This window comes from Canis lupus, chromosome 18 (assembly GCF_003254725.2).
Source record: "Canis lupus dingo isolate Sandy chromosome 18, ASM325472v2, whole genome shotgun sequence".
Lineage (NCBI taxonomy): Eukaryota > Metazoa > Chordata > Mammalia > Carnivora > Canidae > Canis > Canis lupus.
In genome coordinates this window covers 20,423,741-20,448,010 of record NC_064260.1, presented here as the reverse complement: position 1 = coordinate 20,448,010, position 24,270 = coordinate 20,423,741, and the positions used below count along the sequence as shown (strand labels likewise).

Genomic DNA, 24,270 nt, shown 5'->3' with positions numbered 1-24,270 from the left:
GAGAGCTTTAGATACAAGAGGTCCATAAATACAGTTTGCCTTTCTTTAAAGAAATCTGACTGGATGCATGGACGTATATATTCAACTCATAAACACTATCTATTAAATAATAGTTACTTTGCAACTGTAGTTGTACAAGGTTCGTCTTAAAGATATATATTCCCCTCATAGAGGTTTCACATGAAATATTACAATGAGGACAAAAAACAGAGTCTCCATTTAACCCCTGAGATGAAAGCATGAACTATCACAACACTCTTAGGACTTTGTCAGGTGCAAGTACTAAAACAGGAAAATCACTAAGAGACTTTTCTACTGAAATTCCCTACTTTTACATTTGAAAAACTGTAATATACAAACGTTAGAGATGATGTGCTCTTCTTTTGGTTAAGTTGGAAAATACGGCACTTTGTTATGTTCGAGATGCTGAAAGGCATTAAAAAATGATGAAGAATTAAACTTTTAATTTTGTTAAGACCTTATCCAATCACCTAGTTTAAAATTACAAAGGTAAAAAGAGGCAAACAATGAAAATTCTCTCTCTGGCCAGTTTTCCTCTCCAGGGCAAACCACTCTGACTGTTTAGTTTGTTTGCTTAGTGCCAGTGACCCTGCAGGTCGAGAAGCCCAGTCTAGTACCTAGAAACAGAAAAAGAGGTCAAGGGTCAGGATATAGATTAGCAATGTGTTAAGAATGAACGTAGAGATACACTCATCTTACTAAAAATTAAAGAATGATTTTAATGAAGGAAATACTAAAGCCCGTCAACTCTGCAGAGAGTAATTGCACACACGGATTTCTAGGCCAGACCTGTTTGACCGGCTTGGTCCCAGAGCAGCTAAGGTAACCCGAGGAGAAGAAGGGCTGATGCAAACAAGTAAGTAGCATTTGAAGAAGAGACTTTCAAAGATATAGTTCAGGAAATTTAAAGGGTTAGCATCTGGAAGTCAAGAAGAGGAGAAAGATCCAGAGGGGAAGAAGCTAGTGTAACACTTGCTCAGGTTCATATTCAAGACCCTAAGGTGGCGAGTTAGTCACACTTGAGTTTCTCTTTCTATCCCAATATTTACCATCCAAGTGTGACTTCAGTGTACATCAGTGTTCTCATTTGTGAGATAGTAACGTCATTAAAGAATGCTGTTCATAGAGTACACAAGGCGCTCGGAATAGTTATGGTCTGTCTTGAGACAAATCTTAGTCATGACAAGAAGAAGACAACTGTCGCTCTCTGGAGGGTTGCGATTCTCTTATTAGATAAAGTTGATTCATATAGCTCATCTATATGATGGAGAAAGATCTGAGAACAGTCTATTTTCTTTAATTTTGAAATAAGAGAATTCATAGCTGCACAACTCATAAAGAAGACAAGGTTGGGTGGCTCCGGTGGCGCAGCGGCTTAGCGCTGTCTGCAGCCTGAGGTGTGATCCTGGAGACCTGGGATCGAGTCCCCTGTCGAGCTCCCCGCATGGAGCCTGCTTCTCCCTCTGCCTGTGGCTCTGCTTCTCTCTGTGTGTCTCTCATGAATAAATAAATAAAATCTTAAAAAAAAAAAAAAGAAGACAAGGTTATGTCCAGGAGCTTAAGGGAAATGGTTTTTTGCAGGATCACCAAAAATATACAAAATAAAAAGTAAGGCCACGAAGCAGAGAAACCTCAGTGTAGAAACCTCAGTGTAGATGTCACACCATTTCTTTGACATTTTCATGAAAGTGATTCAAAGTATTTTAACTTGGATGTTTTCCCCCAGACACCCTGATGAGGGCAAACTGTAATTAGTGGTCTCTACATTGAGTTCTATCATTACTTCTGTGGATTTTTTTTTAAGATTTATTTTATTCATGAGACACACACACACAGGCAGAGACACAGGCAGAGGGAGAAGCAGGCTCCTCCCTGCGGGGAGCCGATGTGGGCCTCGTCCGGGGACCCCAGGATCCCGCTCAGCCGCCGAGCCCCCCGGGCGCCCCCCTTCTCTGGACCTAGCGGCCTTCCCCAGACTAGCTTACTCAATCAGCTCCAACATTTCCCACCTATCAGGAAGGAATCAAAGACTCATCCTAGACAAGCGTCTTGTAAAGGTGCCGTTTTGTTAGGGTTGTTTCAGGTTTCTGAGCGGTTTGGAGAAATGGGGGCAGAGCTGAGTCTTCCTGGGTAGGGGCACCTATTGCCACCCCGAGGATGTCACTATGCGGCCTAGGTTGCGGGCAAGCGCGAGCACTCGATGCATCCCCGTGCTTGAGTCTGCCGCGGCGCCTGCCTGCCAGCAGCAACCTTACAGCAGTCTTTGGGGGGAGGCCCACGGTGAATGTTCCAGGCCTAAGCAGACGCCCCGTAATGCCTCGGTATTGAACAGAGAGCATTCGGTTAAATACAAGGATACGTTTATTTAGACAAGATAGAGGGGGTCACAGCACAGGGTACACAGACTGCGGCTAATCCTAAGCTGTCACAGCTTCCAAAGCCGTGCGAGTATGTGTGAGCCGGAGGGTCCATTCCTGGGGTTCCTGGAGGCCGGGACAGGTGGCGGCCCTCCCTGTGGAACCGCCGTTTGACTTGCATTTCACCTTGCATCGGTTACCTTGGTTCCCTGGAACCTAAAGGTAAAACGCACGAGTACGTCGCCTGCCGTGGGTTGCAGGCCAGTGCCCGGTGGCTGCACGCTTCCAAGTGAAGGGTTCTGTGATTTGCGTGACTGATCCCAGCAACCTCAGGGACGCGTCCTCCGCCTCCCGGAGGGCGAAGCGCTGACTCCGGCCTCGGCCTCGGCCTCGGCAGGGAGACTGGTGCTCAGTCCGCAGGGTCTCGGGCGGTCCCAGAAGTAGCTCAGAGAAAGGTGTTCGGTGCTTCTCGCCGCCTGCAGCCGCTCGCTCGGTGAAGCTGTCAGGTGTTCTGTGGTGCAACTCGTTACTCTCAACTTAGGTCAGGAGCTGCTCACGTCTTCGCGGCGAGTCGTCCTGGAAGTAGTGCCGGGAACAAGCGGCTCGCGTCGCGCCCGGACGCCTCGAGCCCCCGCCCTGCGGGCGGTTCAGGTGCGGGCGGCGCGTCAGGTCCGGGACCAGGGCCCGCGAGGCGCCGGGGCAGGCGGGCGGGGCGGGCGGGGCGGGCGCGGGCTGCAGGGGCTGCGGCGGGAGGAGGTAGGTCCCGCCCGTCACGGCCGCGGCTCCCTCCCCCGCTGGGCGCCCGGCGTCCTCCCCGGAGCGCGCGCCCCGCCCGGGCTACCAGCCGCGCCCCCGCTCCCCGCCGCCCTCCCGCGCCGCGCGCTCCGGGTGGGGCCCGGCTGGGTGGGGGGAGGGCGCAGGGGTGCGGCGGGTGGTGGGCGGGGGTGCGGGGGGTGCTGGGCGGGGGTGCGAGGGGTGCTGGGCGGGGGTGCGAGGGGTGCTGGACAGGGGTGCTGGGCAGGGGTGCGGCGGGTGCTGGACGTGGGTGCTGGGCGGGGGTGCGGCGGGTGCTGGACGGGAGTGCTGGACGGGGGGTTGCAGCGGGTGCTGGGCGGGGGTGCTGGGCAGGGTGCTAGGGGTGCTGGACGGGGATGCCGGGCTGGTGCCGGGCGGGGGTGCGGCCGGCGGGGCGGGGGCAGGCGGGGCTGGGGTGCGGGGGGTGCTGGACGGGGGTGCGAGGGGTACTGGGCGGGGGTGCGGCCGGTGCTGGACGGGAGGGTGCTGGACGGGGGTGCTGGACGGGAGTGCGGGGGGTGCTGGGCGGGGATGCGGCGGGTGCTGGACGGGGTACTGGGCGGGGGTGCGGCGGGTGCTGGACTGGGGTGCTGGGCGGGGGTGCTGGACGGGGGTGCGGGGGGGTGCTGGACTGGGGTGCTGGGCAGGGGTGCGGCGGGTGCTGGACGGGGGTGCTGGACGGGGGTGCGGCGGGTGCTGGACGTGGGTGCTGGGCGGGGGTGCGGCGGGTGCTGGACTGGGGTGCTGGGGGGGGTGCGGCGGGTGCTGGACTGGGGTGCTGGGCGGGGGTGCGGCGGGTGCTGGACTGGGGTGCTGGACGGGAGTGGTGGGCGGGGGTGCGGCGGGTGCTGGACGGGGTAGTGCTGGACGGGGGGGTGCAGCGGGTGCTGGGCGGGGGTGCTGGGCAGGGTGCTAGGGGTGCTGGACCGGGATGCCGGGCTGGTGCCGGGCGGGGGTGCAGCCGGGGGAGGCCGGGCCGGCGGGGCGGGGGCAGGCGGGGCTGGGGTGCGGCGGGTGCCGGGCGGGTGCCGGGCGGGGGTGCGGCCGGGGGGGGGGCGGGCGGCGGGCCGGCGGGGCGGGTGCCGGGCGGGGGCCGGGGGGCGGGGGTGCTGGGCGGTGCGCCGGGGCCGCGGGAGCCGCGCGCCGCGTCGCTGTAACCGGACACCCGCGCGCCCGCCGCGGTGCCGGCCACTTTCCATTCACTGCGAGGGGCTTGGCGGAGCGGCGCCCAGTCCGCGAGTCCCCTACAAAGAGTCGCAGCGCCGGGAGGAGGCGCCGCCGGGACGCCGCGGACGGCGGGCCCTGTGCGGGAAGGGCTGGGCGGCGGCGGCCCCGGCTGAGCCCGGCGACCCGGCCTCCTCGGTAAGCGGGCGCCGCGCCCGGGACAACGGCCGTGCGGACCTCGGGGCGCCCGCCGGGACCTCGGGGTCGGGGCGCCGCACCTGCGGGGCGCGGGCGGGGGCTGCCGGGGGCGCGGCACCTGCGGGGCGGCGGGGTCGGGGCCCCCCGCGGAGACCGGGACCTCGGGGTCGGGGCGCCGCACCTGCGGGGCGCGGGCGGGGGCTGCTCGGGCGCGGCACCTGCGGGGCGGCGGGGCCTCGGGGTCGGGGAGCAGCGCGGTGCCCTGGGCGCCGGGGCGGGGGACGGCCCCGCAGGGGCGCCCCGCCTTGCCCGTGGTCACTGGTGTGACCTGGAGGAGAGAACAAGCCGCGCGCCCCGGGGCCAGCTGCGGGGAAGCTGCGATGCTGGGGGGCACGTGCCGGACCCCGTCGGGCCACCCCGCTCTGCGGACTCCGCTCCTGCGACCTGTCAGTTCGCCTCCGCTGTTACTCTTGGCAGTTTTTAGCAAACGTTGCTTTGGGGGAGACCCGCCAGCTAGAATAGACACCAGTGGTAGCAGGGTGTGTGTCAAAATTGTAGATATTGTCTGCCTGCTTAATAAGGGGACAAAGGTCAGGCATATTTAGAGGTTTTTTTTTTTTTTTACTGTAAAGTCAACAAAACCAGGGAGCAAATTACTAAGAGACAGTAACCCCATAAAACCAATTTTCTTCTAAGTTAATTTAGAGATGACAAGGTGAAGAGGTTGTGGAAGCAGGAAGAAACTGTTTCGTTTGAAAATTACCAACACAAACATCTCCAGGGTTTCCTCCGTCTGTGTTGGGAAAGGCAAACAGTTTTGTCTCTATGTCTCATAACACGTGTACCACCCAGGAAGTCAACTGTTTAAAACGTGTAGATTGTTTAAAATGGCATGTTCCGTTTAGTTGCGCCTCTTCTTCTGCATTCATGAAGCAGCCTTTTCCGTTCTTCATGGCATCCCTTTATTGAATAAAATGTTAAGACTTTAACATTAAAAGACACATAACAGTGAAGATTAGCATTGCTGTAACCTGTAAAAACAGATTTCTAGCTTTAACTCTGTCATTTTATTGTAGAATAACATCACACTCAAAATGATATGATTTCTTTCACGGTCCGGGTGGGTTTATTTTGCATATTGTGGCCACTGGAGCCGCTGTAGATCTCCGGTTACCCCCTTACCTGGTCCTGCTTGGTACTCACACATTAGGTAATAGTACGTATCAATTTTATAGCCACAGTTTCCAAAGGTAATGCTTTTCTCTCTGATTTATCTCTTGGAATTTTGACAGCCTGCTTTCTGCTTGATTTATCTTAAATATGCATTGCGGGGTACATGGTTCACTGGATTGCTCACCACTAAGTCATTGGTTTGAATTTGGCACCCGTCCATGGTTACCTCATCTGCATCATTTAACAGCTGCATGGTCATCTGTGTAAATTGGCAGATAACTAATTTGAGTGATTTCAGTGGTCAAGGATTGAGCACACATATATTTATGTGCAGAAACACCATTTCAGACATGATTACCCCAAAAGAGCTAATGAGGATGGGAGTGAGTGGGTGTGCGTGAAAGTTCATATGGCGTTTTCCTGCTATTACTGTATTTATGGTAGAGAGAGAAGTTTTCAGCCACTCATGCGGATTGGTACCATTCTCAGGTCTTTTCAATGCTATGTGATCATTGGAGGATCAAGTTTAAATATCGGGTTTTCCTTTAGGAACACGTTTCCTGGCTGCTTCGTTCTGCTTTAATATTAGCATTATTTGCTGGAAGAGAAAGCAGTTTCTTTCTTTCTTTTTTTCTTTTTTCTTTTTTTTTTTTTTTTGCAAAGACTTTCAGACACAAATGAATCAAATCCAAATTTTCACATCTAAGAAACAAAGTCAGAGCACCTCCTACTGTTTGCATGACTGTAAAAGTCTAGATATGTCTTTTGTGAATAGGTGCTCTGTCGATGGCTGGGTTTGTGTGTATCTGTGTGTATGTGAGGGGGTGTGCTCCTAAAATGTGAAATGATGTATCACAAACTTGTTACCTCTCTTTTAAAGGTATTCTCCCTTGGATATTAACTTGCAAATCTGGAGAAAATGGCCTTCCGGACAATTTTCACTTTGGTTGGAGTATTTGTTTGTTCTATCTGTGTAAAAGGATCATCTCAGCCCCAAGCAAGAGTTTATTTAACATTTGATGGTAAGAAAAGTTGATAAATACTCTGGGGGAAATGTCATTTGAAGTCTTTTTTAAAATTTCACATCCAGATCCAAACATTAATAACCAATTAAAGATAGTAAAATATTATCAACTGTTGATTAATTTTAAAAATTTTACTGGACTGCTTTTGGGATGACATGGCTATTTTAAATTATTGGTTTATAGGCAAAAACCCTCTGTTGCATTTGCTTATGAAAATGCTTGAAGTATATCCTGTCCCTTTGCAATTCTCTTCTGATGAGTCACCTGGTGTTTGAGAAATACCCTCTATGTGCTACTCCTCATTAGCAGACACGTCTATGCAGGTTTAATTTACTTAAAATTTTTCTTAATAAATTTTAGTCTTATCCTACAGACTGATTTCTCCATATGTTGTTCTGATGGTCCTTCTTCCATGTCCAAAAGGAGTTCCTGAGATTGGCAGAGTCTCCTACTTAATTGAAAAGGATCTAAAAGAATAGGTTGGGATTATGGTTTTGATTGCTGTTGTGTACAAATGTTATCTTCAGATGCTCAGGAAAATGGATGCGATTTCAAATTTGCACAGACATAAAAGGTGTAAGACGCTCTGAAGGAATGGTTTGCCAAATGTATGCATAAGCATTAGTATAGGTAGTTCGGTCAGTCATGTAACCCATGCTAACTGGACAGATAGAATAAGAAATGGATCAAGAAAGTCATCTTGCCAATTGGGGTTACTATATTTTTATGACTTCTTTCAACTTACTTTCTGTATAAACCTTAGTGTCATTGAGCATATTTTCATTTAACTTGAGAAACAGTACACTCTCAGACCTTTCTATAGCAAAGTGTCTTTGAAATCCTCTGTTGTCTTGAATTTCAAACAACAGTATGATGGACACTTATCAGTCAAATGGATATCTTTTTTTTTTTTTCTTTTCTTTCCTTCTTAAGTCACCAAGGGATTTCCCCAAGGTTATCATAAGCACTGAAGGAACTTTATGTAGAACTTAGAGTGTGTGAGCTTCTAATTGCTTCCTTAGCTTCTAAGCCAGGCATTCTCCCTTAAGACCCATGGCTATTCAGTTAAGTAGTGGGAAAGGCCCCTGGAAGTGTCTTTTAAATACTGTGACATCTTGCAGTCTACTTATACCTCCTCTTCCAAGTTGAGAACTATGAAATATGTAATCAAATGAAAACTAAAGGCATTAGGTAGAAGTACAACTTGTCTCCTCTTTTCTATATTTCTCTCAATATATAGGAAGATGGAGTGGTCTCACAGATTAGTTATCTAAACTTGTTCTCTCTATTACATCAAACTAACCAACCTTGTTTTTAACCCAAACTTAACCCAAAATGTGTAAATTTTAAAGACAAGTATTTCACCAGAGATAATCAATCAAGTCCGTATTAGAAAAGACTTTTTTTTTTTTCAAAGATTTTACTTATTTATTCATGAGAGACACACAGAGAGAGGAAGGCAGAGACATAGGCAGAGGGAGAAGCAGGCTCCATACAGGGAGCCTCATGTGGGACTCGATCCCAGGACTCCAGGATCACGCCCTGGGCCAAAGGCAGACACTCAACCGCTGAGGCACTCAGAGATCCCTAGAAAAGACTTTTATAGAGGAAATTAAGTAGTATAATTTTTAAAAACCAAACTTCAATACTAAGTAAGACAGTAACTGCTATGTATAGAGTGACTAGAAGTTATGATGGACTTTTTAATATACTCTAATGCTTTCAAATTCAAAGCAGATTCTTGCAGAATAAGACTTATCTTAATTTATAACATGTGTAGAATACGGCAATGTAAGATAAACTATTGATCTGAGAGTTCTAAAATTTTATTCTTCCTAAAAGTCTTGCTAGAAAATAATCAGAAAATATCACTTAAGTTGTTTTAAAGAGATATATCACCTGGGAGAACAAATAATGAAATTCCATAATTTCTAAATTAATACAAAAAATTTCTACAGGCAACTATATTTTAGACATAGTAGCATAGGAAAAATGCCTTGGACAAAACAATTGTTCAAATGTATAAATTTTAATCATTACTTCATAATCATTTTCATAAGAAATTTGACAGTATAGTTGTTTCAGATGCCTTTTCTGAATTTCTTATTGTTTTAAGTTTCTCTTTGATTTTGTGATGATTTTTCTGTGTCACAATGAGTAAGTAGCTGCATTTCTTCCAAAATTATTTACTCTTGACATTACAATATAGAACTTTATACAAGGTTGACACATATATGAATATATATTAATTAAAATACATATTATATATACTCGCTTTCCTTTATTTCAAAATTTCTATCACTATTTCTCAGCCAAAAATTGTGAGTTGGAAAATGATCCTGAGGAAATTCAAGTAATATCAGGCTACATGACACAGAGGTCATTTGCATCTTTATATTCTTTCATAATGACCTTGCCTCCTGGCTCTTCTGTCTTGAATTCTTTTCCTTCACTATTACTTGGTCTTCCGCCAGTCTCTTTCTGGATGGGACATTAGAAGAATCCTCTCAGTGTTGTCTTACAGTCCAATTGACAATCAAAGTCAATTTAGAAATGTGTGAAACAAGAGATCTTTTCTCTCATCCAAGTTTTATCCCTTCTTCTTGTGGTAGAATGATGGAGTGATAACATTTGGGGAACAATGATTTACAGATTTGCCTTCCCTCTTGATCTAGTGCAAGGTCAACCAGATGGTCATCAGTCCTATAGGAGAATGCACTTCAGATGTTATTAATTAGTTACATTTGTACAAGCTAAATCTTGCATGTTAAAAGAACTGTGATTCCTATTAGATACTACATTTTGTAATTATTATCATTCTAATTTTAGGCCAAATAGCATTTTAAATAAATATAAAGTCATGCAAACACTTTTTGATTAAGTCAAATTTTTGTTGAAAAAAAAATCCAGTATTTTGACAGATTCACATTTCAAAGCATTATGGACGTTGTGTCATTTTTCTCAGAAAATCTTGGAATCTATAACAGTCATAAGGAAAATCAAGGCTACTTATGTACAATAGACAAATTGGTTTTGCTTGTTAATATAAAAGGAAATGAAATGATTTTGCCCTTATCCAGTAGAGACTTTAGCATGTAGTATTTTTATGAAGCCAGGAATAAATACTGTATAATTTGATAAAAGGTATTGGTTGATGTCATTTTACAAAAAGTTTTTGAGCTTGAGCAAAATGGAAATACTGTTTATATTTTAAGATATAAAATGTGATTACTGAGTTAAATGTGTTAAGTATTGTTTCTGTTTAAAAATGAGGTATATTCTTACAATAAGATTACTTTTTCACTTGGTAATTTAGCTTGTGAATCAAAGATATTCAATTTTTTGACATGAAGTTGTATAATATTTTCTCACTATCCTCACTATGTCTGTAGGATCTGTAGTAATGTTCTTTACTTCATTTATGATATTGATAATTTGTCTACTTCCTTTATGTTCTGACTGAACCATGTAGAGATCAGTATTTTCCTTTTTATTGATCTCTTTAATCAGCTTTTGGTTTTGTTGGTTTTTTATTATTATTATTATTCTGTTTAATATTTCTTTGGTTTATGCTCTAGAATGAAATTATCTTATTTCTTCTTGCTTTGGTTTAATTTGCTCTTCTATTTGAAAATTCTTAACATGGAACCTTAAGTCACTGATTTGAAAACTTTTTTTTCTTAATATAACCAGTGATGCTACAAATTTTCTTTGAAACACTGTGTAGCATTGCTTCACATATTTTAATAAAATGTATTCTGATTTTCAGTCAGTTCAAGGTGTCTTCTAATGCTCCCCTTATTTTTTCTTTTAGTCCCAAGTTATTTAGAAATATGTTGTGTAATGTGAAGATATTTGTGTATTTTTTATATATTTTTGTTGTAGGTCTTTGATTCAGTCTCTTGTCAAAGAACATACATAATATGCTTCTGATTCTTTAAAAAAACTATTAAAACTCTGGCACTGAAAATAGCCTACATAGAAAACAATGTATATTTTGCTTTTGTCACCTGCAATGTTTTATTAATGCCAATTAGATTCAGTAAGTCTGTTTTCTATATTCTTGCTGATTTTCTATTTGTTTTTTTTTTTTTTTTCAATTACTGACAGAAGAAATTGAACTCTCCAACTATAATTTTGGATTTGCCTATTTCTCTTTTCAGGTCTATCAGTTTTTACTTCATGTTTTTGAATTTCTGTTATTGGATAACTGACATATTTAGGAGTGTTATGCCTTCTAATGAACTGACCTCTTTTCCATTTTGAAATATCCCTGATTATTCTCAGTAATAATTATAGTTCTAAAATGTATTTTTGTCTGAATATAACACTTTTATCTTTTTTGTATAATGAAAAATACCAGCAAAATTTTAGTTATAAATAAGTGGGAGAAAATGTCTTGATTTCCAGTGGTCTCTAGAAGGTTTTTATTAAAATATTAGGAAATATGTTTAAATACATATATTTTTGATATATGTGAAAGTATGAATATTTGATCGGCAGTGTAGTGTAATGAGAACAGCATTTATGCGGACTATCAGGATTTTCAAACTTTCATTCCTTGCTAATTAACTCTGAAATTTTGTCAGACCTCAATTCTCCCAAACAGTTAAAATATTGGGGGGCTAACTTAATTCTTAAGATCCTTTATTAACTAAACTTATATGTTGTTTTTTAATATCATATCTTTTGAGGAGGTGTTCTATAATTATTCCTTTCAGTGCTTTCAAAAACATTTTGTAAAGGGCCTGGGTAAGGGAAAGAACAAAACTAAGCATTTTTTTTTTTTTAATTCATGGATTTTGAATCCAGAGCTGCTTTTAAATCATAGTTGCCTGCTACATTCTAAGGATGCTACATTGGGTTATTACTTAATCCCCCCCAATCCAGAATTTTATCATCTGTAAAGTGAAAAATAACACTTCATAGAATTGTTTTGGAAATGAAATGAATTTCCCCCCCAATCCAGAATTTTATCATCTGTAAAGTGAAAAATAACACTTCATAGAATTGTTTTGGAAATGAAATGAATTAAGTTTGTAAAGTGTGTTATGAGGTATATAGTGTACCTCTTATTAAAATAGATGAAGACTTGCATTAAAATTAATATTTATAAATTCCTTTAGGATAGAATTATGATATTCTTTTGTACTATCATTACTTCCTTTCCACTTATGTAGAGACTTCCATTTGGTATTATTCAATAAATGTTGAATTAATATACATTTTGATGCTTCTTAACCACTCCACCTCCCCAACTAATACACTCTTAGTACCCTACAGTCACACTTCAGTGAACCTTGGTTTATTTAAAACAATGACAGTTACTAGCTAGAATGCAAAAAATTCTTCATTATAGCATTAAGACACAAATACTATGAGAGGAGTTTTTGTTACTTTTTGCACAGATACCTTTAAACTCATATCTGGTACATAGCTGATGGTCAAATATTTTCTATCTACTTTCAAACTTTTCCCATATTATACACTAAAGATTCAACATAGTCTGGGAATTCAACTTTTATATTTACTCTTTCTAGTTAATTCTCAAATCCCTTTATCTATTTTCTTCCCACATAGACATTTCATCTCTATAAATTTTAGATATTTTCTTCCAGAGAGTTTTTTTGTGTGTTTTGATTAGAAGCCCAATTTCCTATATTAAAGGGAAAAGACCTTATATATACACAGCTCTCACAGGGCCTTCAGTGCTGGCCTGGCAGGAATATTGCCTTATTAATCCTTGATACTGTTGGGGTGTGTGTGTGTGTATATATATATAAATATATATATATGTGTGTGTGTGTATATATATATATAATGTCTAAATATATCTAGACTTTTAAAGTAATTCACAAATGCATTATTTTTTAAGATTCTGGTTTTATTTTATTTTATTTTTTAAAGTATACCACTTTTTTTTTTTTTAAGATTTTATTTATTCATTCATGATAGAGACAGAGATACAGGCAGAGGGAGAAGCAGGCTCCATCCCGGGAGCCCAACGCGGGACCCGATGATCCCGGGACTCCAGGATTGCGCCCCAGGCCAAAGGCAGGCGCCAAACCGCTGAGCCACCCAGGGATCCCCAAGATTCTGTTTTTTTAAAGTGCAATAAGCACGATAAGCTTGAACTTAATAGGAACCCTACCTACTGGGATAACTGGGTGGCTCAGTAGTTGAGCCATCTGCCTTTGGCTCAGGTCTTGATCCCAGGGTCCTGGGCTTGAGTCCCACATCAGGTTACCCACGGGGAGCCTGTTTCTCCCTCTGCCTGTGTCTCTGCCTCTCTCTGTGTCTCTCATGAATAAATAAACAACATCTTAAAAACAAAAAAGAACCCTATCTACTTAGTTTACTACTTATGATTATCATGGCATAGTGCATGGCTTGAAATTGTAGACAACTACTTACCTCTTTTGGGACATTTAAGAATACCATAAAACCTCAGGAATGTGGGGGCATGTAGGATAATTTCTGATCTACTTCTGTACCATGATATGAAATATATCTATAAAAATGTACCCATAAAATAAGACATATATATATATATATCCATATAAATATCAAATATAGGTTATATACATACTCCTAAACTGTTAAATAGTATATTAGATTTTTCCCCTTTTTCCTTTGGTGAGTAAATTGAAATTTATTCAGGAATATTTGGTCTTTGAATGCTTTTTCTGTGTGGAAATTATTAGATCCTAAAGTCAGTATTTTAATTGAGATTTATTTATTGAATTAGTTGATCTTTGAGCCTATGAGTATATATATTTTAGGTTATTTGAAATACAAAATTCCTTATTTGTTTAAGATTGGATGTCAACTATAATTCAGGAGTTAACCAAAATTATACAGTAGTACCACCTCTGTTACCATAAAGCCAATAATTCAGTCATGTGCATGTTTTATTTCTCCAGTACAAACCTCTAAGATATCAGACATTGTTTTTTTAAGTAATCCTGATAAACACTGGATTATCATTTGTATTTACATGGTTTTTGATCTAGAAACATAATATCCTGAAATAAAGAAGTAGGATGTCCCCCCATCTCTCATCACTTTGCTCTTAAATAAAGAAGCCTGGGACACACATCCACCCCCCCCACACACACACACACCCACCCACACACAACACAACACAACACAAAATAAAATAAAATAAATAAAATAAAATAAAATAAAATAAAATAAAATAAAATAAAATAAATAAATAAAGAAGTAGGATGCATTCAATATCCCATAGGTTTCAAAAGTCCTGAATATCATTATACTGAATAGGCAGCTGTCTGACTCTACTTCAAGTTTTCTTTTGCTTCAAAACTCATGAGTTATAAAGGTGTCTGTGTAAATATATAAAGCACTTATAAAGCTATGAATACTCAAAAATAAATTCACTGATAGGTGCATGGCAAAAAAGTCAGTTATTTGTGTTGGCTATTAATTTTCTGCTTGTGTTCGCTAAAACAATAAATATTCCATACTACTAAATGGCCCACCATCCATTGAAGCCTGGGAATAATTGCCTTAACCTCAAAAGGAAAATGACGATTAAAAGATTAAAACTATAAAAAATTTCTACTATTTGCATACATTTTTCCTTAGCTTATATTTTCCAATTTTCCAGCCCAGGGTTGAATTTTACATTTACATGTACATGACAATGGTTTAAAAACATAAACATGTCAGTTTGGGTTCTGTTGGGAAATAAGTATATTAAATGTAGAGACTAAGCTTGCATAGGATTATCAGTTCTTTCAGTTATTTGTGATTCTTTTTTGCCTTCTTTCACTGCTGAATTTTCCATTAATAAAATTGTCAAAGTCTCCAGGTCATCAATAGTACATAAGTGAAAGATGATGGAATTTTACAAAACATCTTTTATCTTTTAATATCTGCCTCATTTGACAAGAAGCTTAATTAAACAACAAATAAAAGGACCCCTGTGAACTAGTGAGCTAAACCTGAAAGCTGATGAATTGTTGTTGGACAATAAACTCAAAATAATAAATTGTCTCTTTATGAACTCTGGTAGCATTAACATTACAAGGCACATTTGTTGAAAACAGTTTGTCTTATGGTTGCCCAAGAGATAAAAATAAAGCCAATTGTTCTTGATTTCTCCATTAATCTTGGAGAATGTTCATTCTGGTTGTATTGAATCTTCTGAAATATTTAGTTCTTGGGAAAACTTGTGTTAAAGCAGTTTGTTTTCAGTCTCCTTCTGGTAGTTTCAGTTAAATGACAATTAAACATCTTTAATAACACCTTCATATTTTAACAAACCCAAACTCAACGAGGAATGCTGCATGAATAAGAAAGTCAGCATTCTTCCCCCTGTGAGAGTGTCTTTGAAATCAGGAAGGGATTGATGAATACAATTGTGAGTGGGACACTACCTAAATCATAAAGAGTTTTAAGTAGAGGAGCACTAAATTTGCGTTATAAAGAGCAAGTTAAAACTGTTTTAAATACAATGAGGACAGAAGATGAGAAGAAATCGCTATGAAATTTCATGTCTATTTTTTCCTTAATATATGTTGATATAAGATTCTAGTAGTTAAAATAAAATAAAATCTCTTTTACTGGTTTTAATTACAGACGTTTTAAGTAGTACAAAGAATGCCCCTTGAGAACTATTAGGGTACATAGGTTACAATGATGTGCTCTGTTAACGATTTTTGGGAAAAAAAAAAGAAACTCTATTTTCTTGTCATAAAAAAGTAATTCCTATTCTCAATGAATTTTATCAGATTCTAATAAGCTTAGTTCGGTTGCCAAATGATGATGCTGTGATGTTAAGCCATTTCTAAAGGTACACGTTTCCCGCAACTGCGAACAAAGATGGGATGCTCCACTGATAAGAAATTAAAAGGGTGAACTTTGGCACTGTGTTTATGTTTATTCAGTCATGTCACCAAAGCAATTCCATGAAAAAAAAAGAAAAAAAAAAAACCTGTGTTCTAGTCCATGATTATCCATAGATATGTGTAAACAATTATGATTGGACTCTATGTTGAATGAAGATAGCTTGAGTTATGAATGAAGATAGCTCAAAGAAGAATGAAGATAGCTCAAAATTTTTTGAGTTTGAGTGATGCTAGATGGCTTAACATATAATGTTATTGAAGTATATTTGATAAATTGATATACAATATTATATTAACTTCAGGTGTACAACATAGTGATTCTATAATTCTAAGCACTACTCATTGCTCACCATGATAAGTGTAGTCCCTATTTGTCACCACAAAACGTTATTATTGTATTATTTATTATATTCCCTACACCATACTTTTCATCTCTGTAACTTATTTTGTAACTGGAAGTTTGAACCTCTTCATCTCCTTCACCTGTTTTGCCCAACCCTCCATCTTCCTCCTCTCTGACAACCACCAGTTCTCTGTATTTATGAGTCTGTCTCTGTTTTTTGTTTGTTCACTTATTTTGTTTTATAGATTCTATATGTAAGTGAAATAATATGGATTTTGTCTTTTTCTGACTTCTTTCACTTAACATAATACCCTGTGAGTCTATTCATATTGTTGTGAATAGTCATATGTCATTTCTTTCCATGGCTAAGTAATACTCCAGTGTGTGTGTGTGTGTGTATGTGTGTGTGTGTGTGTGTCTGTCTATACCACATCTTCTTTATCCATTCATTTATTGATGAACATGTAGGTTGCTTTCATAGGTTGCTTTCATAGTCTGGCTATTGCAACTATTGTTGCAATAAACATGGGGTGCATGTATCTTTTCGAATTAGTGTTTTTGTTTTCTTTGGGTAAATACCCAGAAGTAGAATTACTGGGTCATATGATATTTCTATTTTTATTTTTTAGTGGACCCTCCATGCTGTTTTCCCTAATGGCTGCACCAATTTATATTCCCATCAGCAGTGCGTGAGGATTCCCTTTTCTGCACATCCTTGCCAATACCTACCTGTTATTTCTTGTCTTTTTGATAGTAGCCATTCTGACTGGTATGAGGTAATACCTCATTGTGATTTTGGTTTGTATTTCCAAGATGATTAAGTAACGTTGAACATCTTTTTGTATTGGCCATCTATCCATATGTGTTTGGAGAAATGTCTATCCAGGTCTTCTGCTCATTTTTTATTGGATTTTTTTTTTTTTTTTTTTGGTGTTGAGTTATATGAGTGCTTTATATATTTTGGATATTAAGCTCTCATTGGATATGTCATTTGCAAACATATTCTCCCATTTAGTAGATTGCCTTTTCATTTTGTAGATGGCTTCCTTCATTGTGCAAAATTTTTTGAGTTTGAGAGGGTCCTAATTTTTTATTTTCGTTTTTGCTTCCCCTGCCCCAGGAGAAAAGCCCAGAAAAATATTGCTAAGACTAATGATGTTCAAGAGATTACTGCCCATGTTTTCTTCTAGGAATTTTATGGTTTCAGGTCTCACATCTAGTTCTTAATCCATTTTGAGTTTATTTTTGTGCATGGTGTCAGATAGTGGTCCAATGTTCATCTTTTGCATGTGGCTGTCTAGGTTCCGCAACACCATTTATTGAAGAGATTGTCTTTTCCTCACTGTGTATTCTTGCTTCCTTTGCACAGATTAATTGATCAATCTGGGTTTATTTCTGCATTCTCTATTCTGTTTCATTGATCTATGTGTCTAGTTTTGTGTCAGTTCCATTCTGTTTTGAAATCTAGGGTTATGATACTTACAGTTTTTTAATTCTTTTTCAAGATTTCTCTGGTTATTCAGGGTCTTTTGTGGTTCCATACTAATTTTAGGATTATTTGTTCTAGTTCTATGAGAAATACTATTGGTATTTTGATTGGGAAACATTATTATTGATATTTTGATAAGGGATTGTGTTGAATCTGTAGATTGCTTTAGATAGCTTATTTTAAATTCATTCACATGTTGATCAAATATTTTGATATGTTATTCACATAGATTAAAAGTATATGTTACATACCTTTCATTGCAATTTTTATTTTGGAGAATATACTTAGAACTAAAGATACATGTTTTTCCATTCTTCATAGATGTATGCTACTTTGTCTTCTGTGTTTCAAAAATACTTTGGTAACTTATTTGATTTTATTATAATAATCAGTAATGTTAATATTGCCTTTGTACCAGGCATTATTTTTAATTCTCTAAACAACACTGTGAATTGGGCGCTATTTTTATCCTCATAAAATGGAGATTCCAAGAAAGTAACTGCCTGAGGTCACAGGGATGGAAAAGGACATGATTAAAGCACAAGCAGTCAGACTCCAGAGCCAGAGCCATTTTGGTAGATGCTGCTAGAATTAGTTTTAAGACTCACAAAATCACAATTAAAAGAAAAGAACTTTTCTCTAAGAATGAAATGAAATAAAATTCATTCTTTATGCCATCCCTAATTACCCTTTCAATTCTGGATTCATCAGGGTGAGGATGAGGGAATTACTCCTATGGAACTTGCTTATTCCATTGAGGTAGGTAAGATCTCCTTTGTGGCTGTGGGAGTAAGTCTGAGCTCAGACAAAGGATAACTATAGAAAAATTTATTATTCATTCCCTTCAGCTCACTGTGCAGATATATCAGAGTAGTGTCTTCGTAAGTTCAATATAGCTTAGGTTTTCTTAAAGAAAAAAAATGACTCAAATGTTCTTTTTTATGGATACCATTGCAGCATTAACTAAATATAGCACTGGATATGCTCAATTTTTCCATTTCCTAGGTATCTTTTATATGACAAGGTATAAAAAAAACTATCATTTTGGTTTTAGTTCCATTACTGTCAAAAGTATGGAGAAAGAGAGCTGTGAGCTTTGGCAAATTCCAGCTTTCTTTTGCCTTCTGTGTTTTCATTTATATGTTCCTGAGGACCACTGTTGTTAATGAAAGCAAATTTAAAAGCAAGGAACAGAAAAGTTAGACATTTTCTAACACAGAGTATGAGTTGGCAAGAAGGGCACAAAAAAGCAGAGCTAAGTGCTGAGCCATGTGCTATTTTAGGGTAGCACTGGCCCTGAAACAATGTGCTGAGCTGTAAAAGATGGCAAGTCCATTCTACATTTCCAAGGTGCATGCTTCTCAAAAGCAATCTTTTCAACCTTCCCTTCTTATTCAGTGGGAATTAACTGCCTTGGAGAACTCAGTAGTGAAATGTCACTGTTGCAGAGTACTTTTAACTTTTTGGAGAATTTCCACTAGTTGTGTCATTTATTATAGAACACCTATGAAGTAGTTGGGCATGAGGGCCCAGAGAGGCTGTCGTGGCTGGGGACCTGTAGCTTGATGGTGCCAGAGACAAGACTAGAAGAGAGGGTATGAGAAGAGAAACGCTAATTATAGCAGTGCTTGTAGAGAATTCTACAAATGTGTATCATAAAATTTGCAAAAATACCAAGCCATTAATATGAATATTAACAAATTTGCCTCATGTTATTCGCTTCCCAAAGTATGTGCAACACTCTACCTTTAACACTCCCCAAATCTTCAATTAACTACTGTTTTTTTTTTAGCAATAAATTAAGGATTCTTATGTCAAACTTTCAATATATTTAACCCTATATTGGAATTGTTTCTGAATTCTCTTTGGAAAGATTGAGGCTATACATAAGTATCAAAAATTCAAATTTTTATTTGTGTCTAAGTCATGTAAATTGATGAACATACTTTGTCTTGCCTTTCCCAATTACGACTCCTATAGCGAAGAGTTTTGGTTGTTGCGCTGTGCATCAGGATACCGTTTTCCTCTTTCATCAGCCCCTGGAATAGAGAATTCTATTCTGCTCACTTACATGCTGCCTTAGAAGGAAAACAATGATTGATCTGATGTCCTAGTCTCAAGTGATGTCAGTGAAAATGCCTAATGTTTTTGCCTTTCTCAATTTTGACACTTGCTAGCATTTAAGATTCTTGATTAAAAAGTATGAAATATTTAACCTAGTTAATTCTTAAGTTACTAACTCACTGAAACTATTTTCTTATAAAAAAAATAAACAAGTACCAGACTTTGAATATAAGATTGTTCATATTTAACCTTCTATATAATGTAAGGGCTAATGTCCAGTCTCTAGTCTCCAAGGACTTGACAGACCAAAGGAGTAAAAGCAATATAATTTTGCAAAAGATAATTGTTATTCCTCTAAGAAATGGGTCAGACTGCTGATCTCAAAACAAAACAAAACAAAAAACACCTTGATTCTCTGCTGAAGTAAGAGCACTAGTGAAGCAGTTGCTAAATTCTTTCATGAAATACATCTTATTTCCCTAGGATGGAGTTTCACTTTCTATTTTTTTTTCTTTTTCTATTGTGTTTCACAACCGAGTAGGACCTTCCCAAGTGTACACTGTCTTGTAAATACACAAACAGAAATTGAAAAGTCAGGAAAAAAAGCTCTTGTATTCTTAGTGTCGTTTTAAATGTATTATTTATGTTTTCTTATGTTAAAGTTTCAAATACCACAAATTCATATTTATATAATAATTAGGTGGCTAGTTTGGTAAACACTTCAGTACTTAACATGTTGCTGCAACACAGGTGTCCATACAGTAACAGCTTGGTGTGACCGAGCTGAGGAGCAGAGCAAGAAACTCTGGTGACTTCAGTCTCTGAGCCTGGCCTCCTTCCCATCACTGATGGTTAGTCATGGTGAGAACAAAAGGACTTGCTGAACCTACCAGAAGGAGGCAATCCATTTGTACTGCAGATAACAGAAACGGGAACCTCTAAAAGGAATGAATGGGGCAAATCATATGTAAAGACACCACAAATACCTAAATTTGTTCCCTACGCTTGCTGCTTTTCCAGCCAGTAAAGTCTTGCAAGCCATGTTGCTAGTGTTACTATAGTTAGTGTGAATTGCCAGGCGTTAGCAGATTTCCAATCATAGCATGTGAAACATAATCTTTCATTATGGGCTTTGTTTTCTAAAATCTTCACAAAATTTAGATTAGAAAAGACCTCTTTTGGACATCATTTTGTCCAAACTGTGTGAAGTGTACCGAGCTGGTTCATTCATTGCTGAAATTTGATAGTGGACACAAGTCTGAAGGTTTTCAGACAGCACTAACAAAATTAGAAACCGAGAGTAAAGGGAGTCCAATACCCTCGTGTTCCTGACCTTCCTTATTTGGGTCAGGAAGGGGTGGTATGTGTTCTCTCAAGTGTTCGAGACCATTCCATGTAAAACACAATTCCAACAGAACTGTAATTCTTAACACAAGGACCTTTTTTGTTTAATGAATAAATGAATAGCACCAAAGTGATTATAAAGGTGGCTTGTGTAAAATAAATAATATTTGTATTGAGTTTCATTATGAAATTAGAGTTCTGTCTCTAGGTATACAAATCACTCAATAGACTAGCTTGAAAAGCTTTCAGTAATGAAACTTAAGATGATGACTAGGCATGTAAAAGTTCTGATAATATGATGCAGTGAGTATTTTGGAGCTCTTTTTATAACTTTCCAACCTCTTAAATACACGCTAGTAATTACAATTCAAGCAAAACCAAACCTCATGGCTTAAATTATCCCTTGATTTGAAAAGACTTACTGGATAATTTATTTTGTGTCAGTTGCTAGTAAGAGCCTTAAACATTCTCTAAATATTATCAGCCTGGCTCTGTATTTACATATAACTGCTATTATGCAATAATGATGCAAACAGTGGGAAGCCATTGGAGTCTCATTGGTATTATATACAAATCTAGGTCTAAATAGAAACTCTTTTTCTGGCATCAAAAACTTGCAACTTTTGCTGGTCCATCCAGCTAGATTGTTGCTACATAAATTCAGAATCATGAGCTTTCCCCCACCCTCCCAACAGTAATACAATATTCCAAGAGACCAGAACAGTAAGCTGGAATAAAACAATGGGTGTATTGTCATCACCAAAAGGAACATTTTGAATTTTATTAGAAGAAACCAATTAAGATGTTATTTTCAAGCACAGGGCTTGGCATGGCTTCAGAAAGTTACTTCCTGGAATCAGGCAGGGGTTTAGCTGGCACAGACAGAAGATCTTTAGCTTAACGTCTTGACAGGTTTAATGCACATGCAACTGGGATTTTTTTTTCTTTAAGCTTATTCTCTTAAAAGCATGCTTCCTGCCACTGTTCAACGTAATTGCATCAATTCCATTTTCCATTAGGACTCAAAACCTGCTGATATGACTGGAGTTGTAAAACCTTTGTGTGAAAATCTAATTATGCCTCATCTGTTTTTCCAGAGGATCTTATAATGCATATGTTGTAGGCAGTTGTATGTTTTTTATTTTGATATCTAAAGTAGGATAAGCAAAGAGACCTTTATGCCAGCATTACATACTTTCGTTACTTGTTTAACTGGATCAACAAGAGTGGTGTAAACAATTTTCTATTACAGGAGGAAAGGAACATTCAGTAGGCTATTTTTCGTGGAAGAAGAAAGAACACATTCTGATTTGTTACAGAATAATAAAATATGCTCATTTCAGGTGAAAGGAAATAAATGATAGCTTCTCTTCTCATTTATTCCTATCATAGCTATGTCTCTTTTACAATTTATTTCTTTTCAGCAGTTTGTCTTTAGAGAATCTTGTATGATCACCTGCATTCATTGATTTAGCTCATCTCATATCTGTCTACTTTCCTGATGTGTATCTGACCCTTTTCTATACGTATTCAGTTATGTGTAGACATTTCAGATATATTTTTTTTGACATTTCAGATATTACATTAGAAATTTAAAGGGCAAAATATACTCATTCATACAGCACTTTATCACCTGCTTTTGTTTTCCTCATGTCCCCTCTTTGGTTTTTCTTCTTCTTTAATTGAAGTAGAAAAAGATTACCAAGCTCAGCCTGAGAGTATTCACAGAATGGTGAAAGCCTCAGAGCCCAGGCTGCTGATGGAATGTGTAACAGGAATGGAGTTAAAGGTAGCCTAGAGTTAGGACATGTCATTTACTCATGCTTTGGAAATGAAATCCAGTGTCCTAAACACTGAGGTGAAATTGTCTTTAAAACAAATAACCAATAATAATAATAATAATAATAATAATAATAAATAACCATCTTTGGCTTCCAATTTTTACAATAAATATTTGATACTAAAATTAAATGTTAAAACCTTTTCTAAAATTGCTTCTGGATTTTAAAAAAATGGATTTTTTTATAACTAAAGCTAAACTTGATGAAGTCGGTTTTGAACTTAGATCTTTTCCAAGACATGCAGATATCTGTATTAAGTGCCCGCAGTCTAATTACATTCACCTGAAAGTGGAACCTGGGAGATCAACTGATTGTTGGCAAATTATGGGTCAAGAGGAGAAAAAGCTTTTAGGCTTTTATAAACTCTGTTGTGTCCATCTGTTTCTTCTTCCTTTGTTTCCCATCCATCCTCCTTACTTTAGGTAGATTCCATTAATACATCATTTTAAATTAAAAAAAAAAAAGACTCAAAGAACTGCGCCGAATTCCAGGAATATTTTCGAGCACCCACCTGCGTGGTGCTGTGTGCTGTAACTTTCTGTACAAAAAAGAAGGATGGCATGAATCCTCTCTTCGGCGACCACCTGTTCTGGTCAGCAGGCTTAGCCAACAATGTACAGAACTCCTATACCAGGTGCAGCAGGCCATCAAAGAGGCACAAACGACTCATAGAAGAGTCCAGTTTTTAAATAAAAACACGATCTTAAATTGTTTTAGAATATTGGCTCTAACCGCACTGTGGATATTATTCATTCTGCTCACAGGGGTTATAGTTTCATGGTTATAAACTAGACTGAGAGGGAAGTTCATAGGAACACCACAGAAGAGGTATTTGCCTTTGACTAAAGATCTCCAAGCCTCTGAGGCAAAGCACTTTTGCTTGATTTTATTTTGTTTTATTTTATTTTGTTTACCTCCGAACTCCCAATGTTGCCTGTAACTCTGCAGAATCATCATCACTGCCTGACTGATCCATTGGCAAACAGCTTGACTCCAGGTTGCCAGATTGTCTTTAAGCGCCGCGCATTGAAAATCTTCAACTGTCTATGGAGGTGGTAGGGATGGGGATTGATTTTATCCTCTCCATTTCTTGATTTCCAAATCTCTCCTTTGCTCACTGTCCAGCACACGTGGGCATGATCTCTCGCCTTTCCCCTTCTTCCCCTCTCCTCCCCAACACCCATCTTGGTCATATTCCAGGGATGAAGGAGCCTCTCTTAAAGACCGGAGGTCCAAAATAAGTAGGTCTTCAGGAACATCTTCCATGCCCCAAATGAATTCCATACCAGAGGTCATGCTTTCTCTGAGCTTTCATTCCCATCAGCAGTTTGCCACTACATCATTAGGCTACAAGACAGAAGAAATTAAGCCAGGGGGGAAAACCAATAATTCTGTATTTGGAGAATGATGGCTTGTGTTAAACGTAAGGCCTCAGAACAATGATTCTCAACATTGGCTACACATCAGAGTCATCTGGTAGCTTTAAAATCCTGATGTCCAGACCACAGCCTGATCAACTAAGTCAGTATATTTGGGGATAAGGCATAGAAACTAGTGTTTTTAAACTACCCGAGGAGATTCCA

At 39.6% G+C, this 24,270-nt stretch overlaps 2 protein-coding genes across 3 annotated transcripts in view; one reads left to right on the top strand and one right to left on the bottom strand.

Moving 5' to 3' along the window:
* Nucleotides 1-764: 764 nt before the first annotated feature.
* LOC112661356 (basic proline-rich protein-like) lies at nucleotides 765-5,742 on the bottom strand. Its single transcript, XM_049096783.1, has 5 exons — nucleotides 5,718-5,742; nucleotides 4,284-5,048; nucleotides 3,153-4,173; nucleotides 2,612-2,889; nucleotides 765-940 (listed from the first exon to the last, which is right to left on the bottom strand). The coding sequence occupies exons 1-5, from the start codon at nucleotides 5,740-5,742 to the stop codon at nucleotides 765-767; spliced, it is 2,265 nt and encodes a 754-aa protein (XP_048952740.1).
* The window catches only part of SEMA3C (semaphorin 3C), a 181,724-nt gene continuing 160,424 nt past the window's right edge, over nucleotides 2,971-24,270 (top strand). Inside the window, exons 1-2 of one of the 2 annotated variants that reach the window (XM_025449263.3) lie at nucleotides 2,971-3,029; nucleotides 6,589-6,730. In XM_025449263.3, coding sequence (XP_025305048.1) covers nucleotides 6,628-6,730 — 103 coding nt within the window. In that variant the 5' untranslated portion in view covers nucleotides 2,971-3,029; nucleotides 6,589-6,627. Of the gene's footprint in view, nucleotides 3,030-4,398; nucleotides 4,536-6,588; nucleotides 6,731-24,270 lie in introns of those variants that run through there. The other variant, XM_025449262.3, reaches the window with a different exon arrangement.

Bases quoted from the DNA above. Each gene is read 5' to 3' on its own strand.
- LOC112661356 (XM_049096783.1), bottom strand. From the start codon at position 5,742: ATGTGTGAGTACCAAGCAGGACCAG. The intron at 2,890-3,152 runs GTGACGGGCGGG...GTTGCACCACAG, and splicing joins CGGGGGAGGGAGCCGCGGCC to AACACCTGACAGCTTCACCG. The intron at 941-2,611 runs GTGCGTTTTACC...CTTGACTTCCAG, and splicing joins CCACGGCAGGCGACGTACTC to ATGCTAACCCTTTAAATTTC.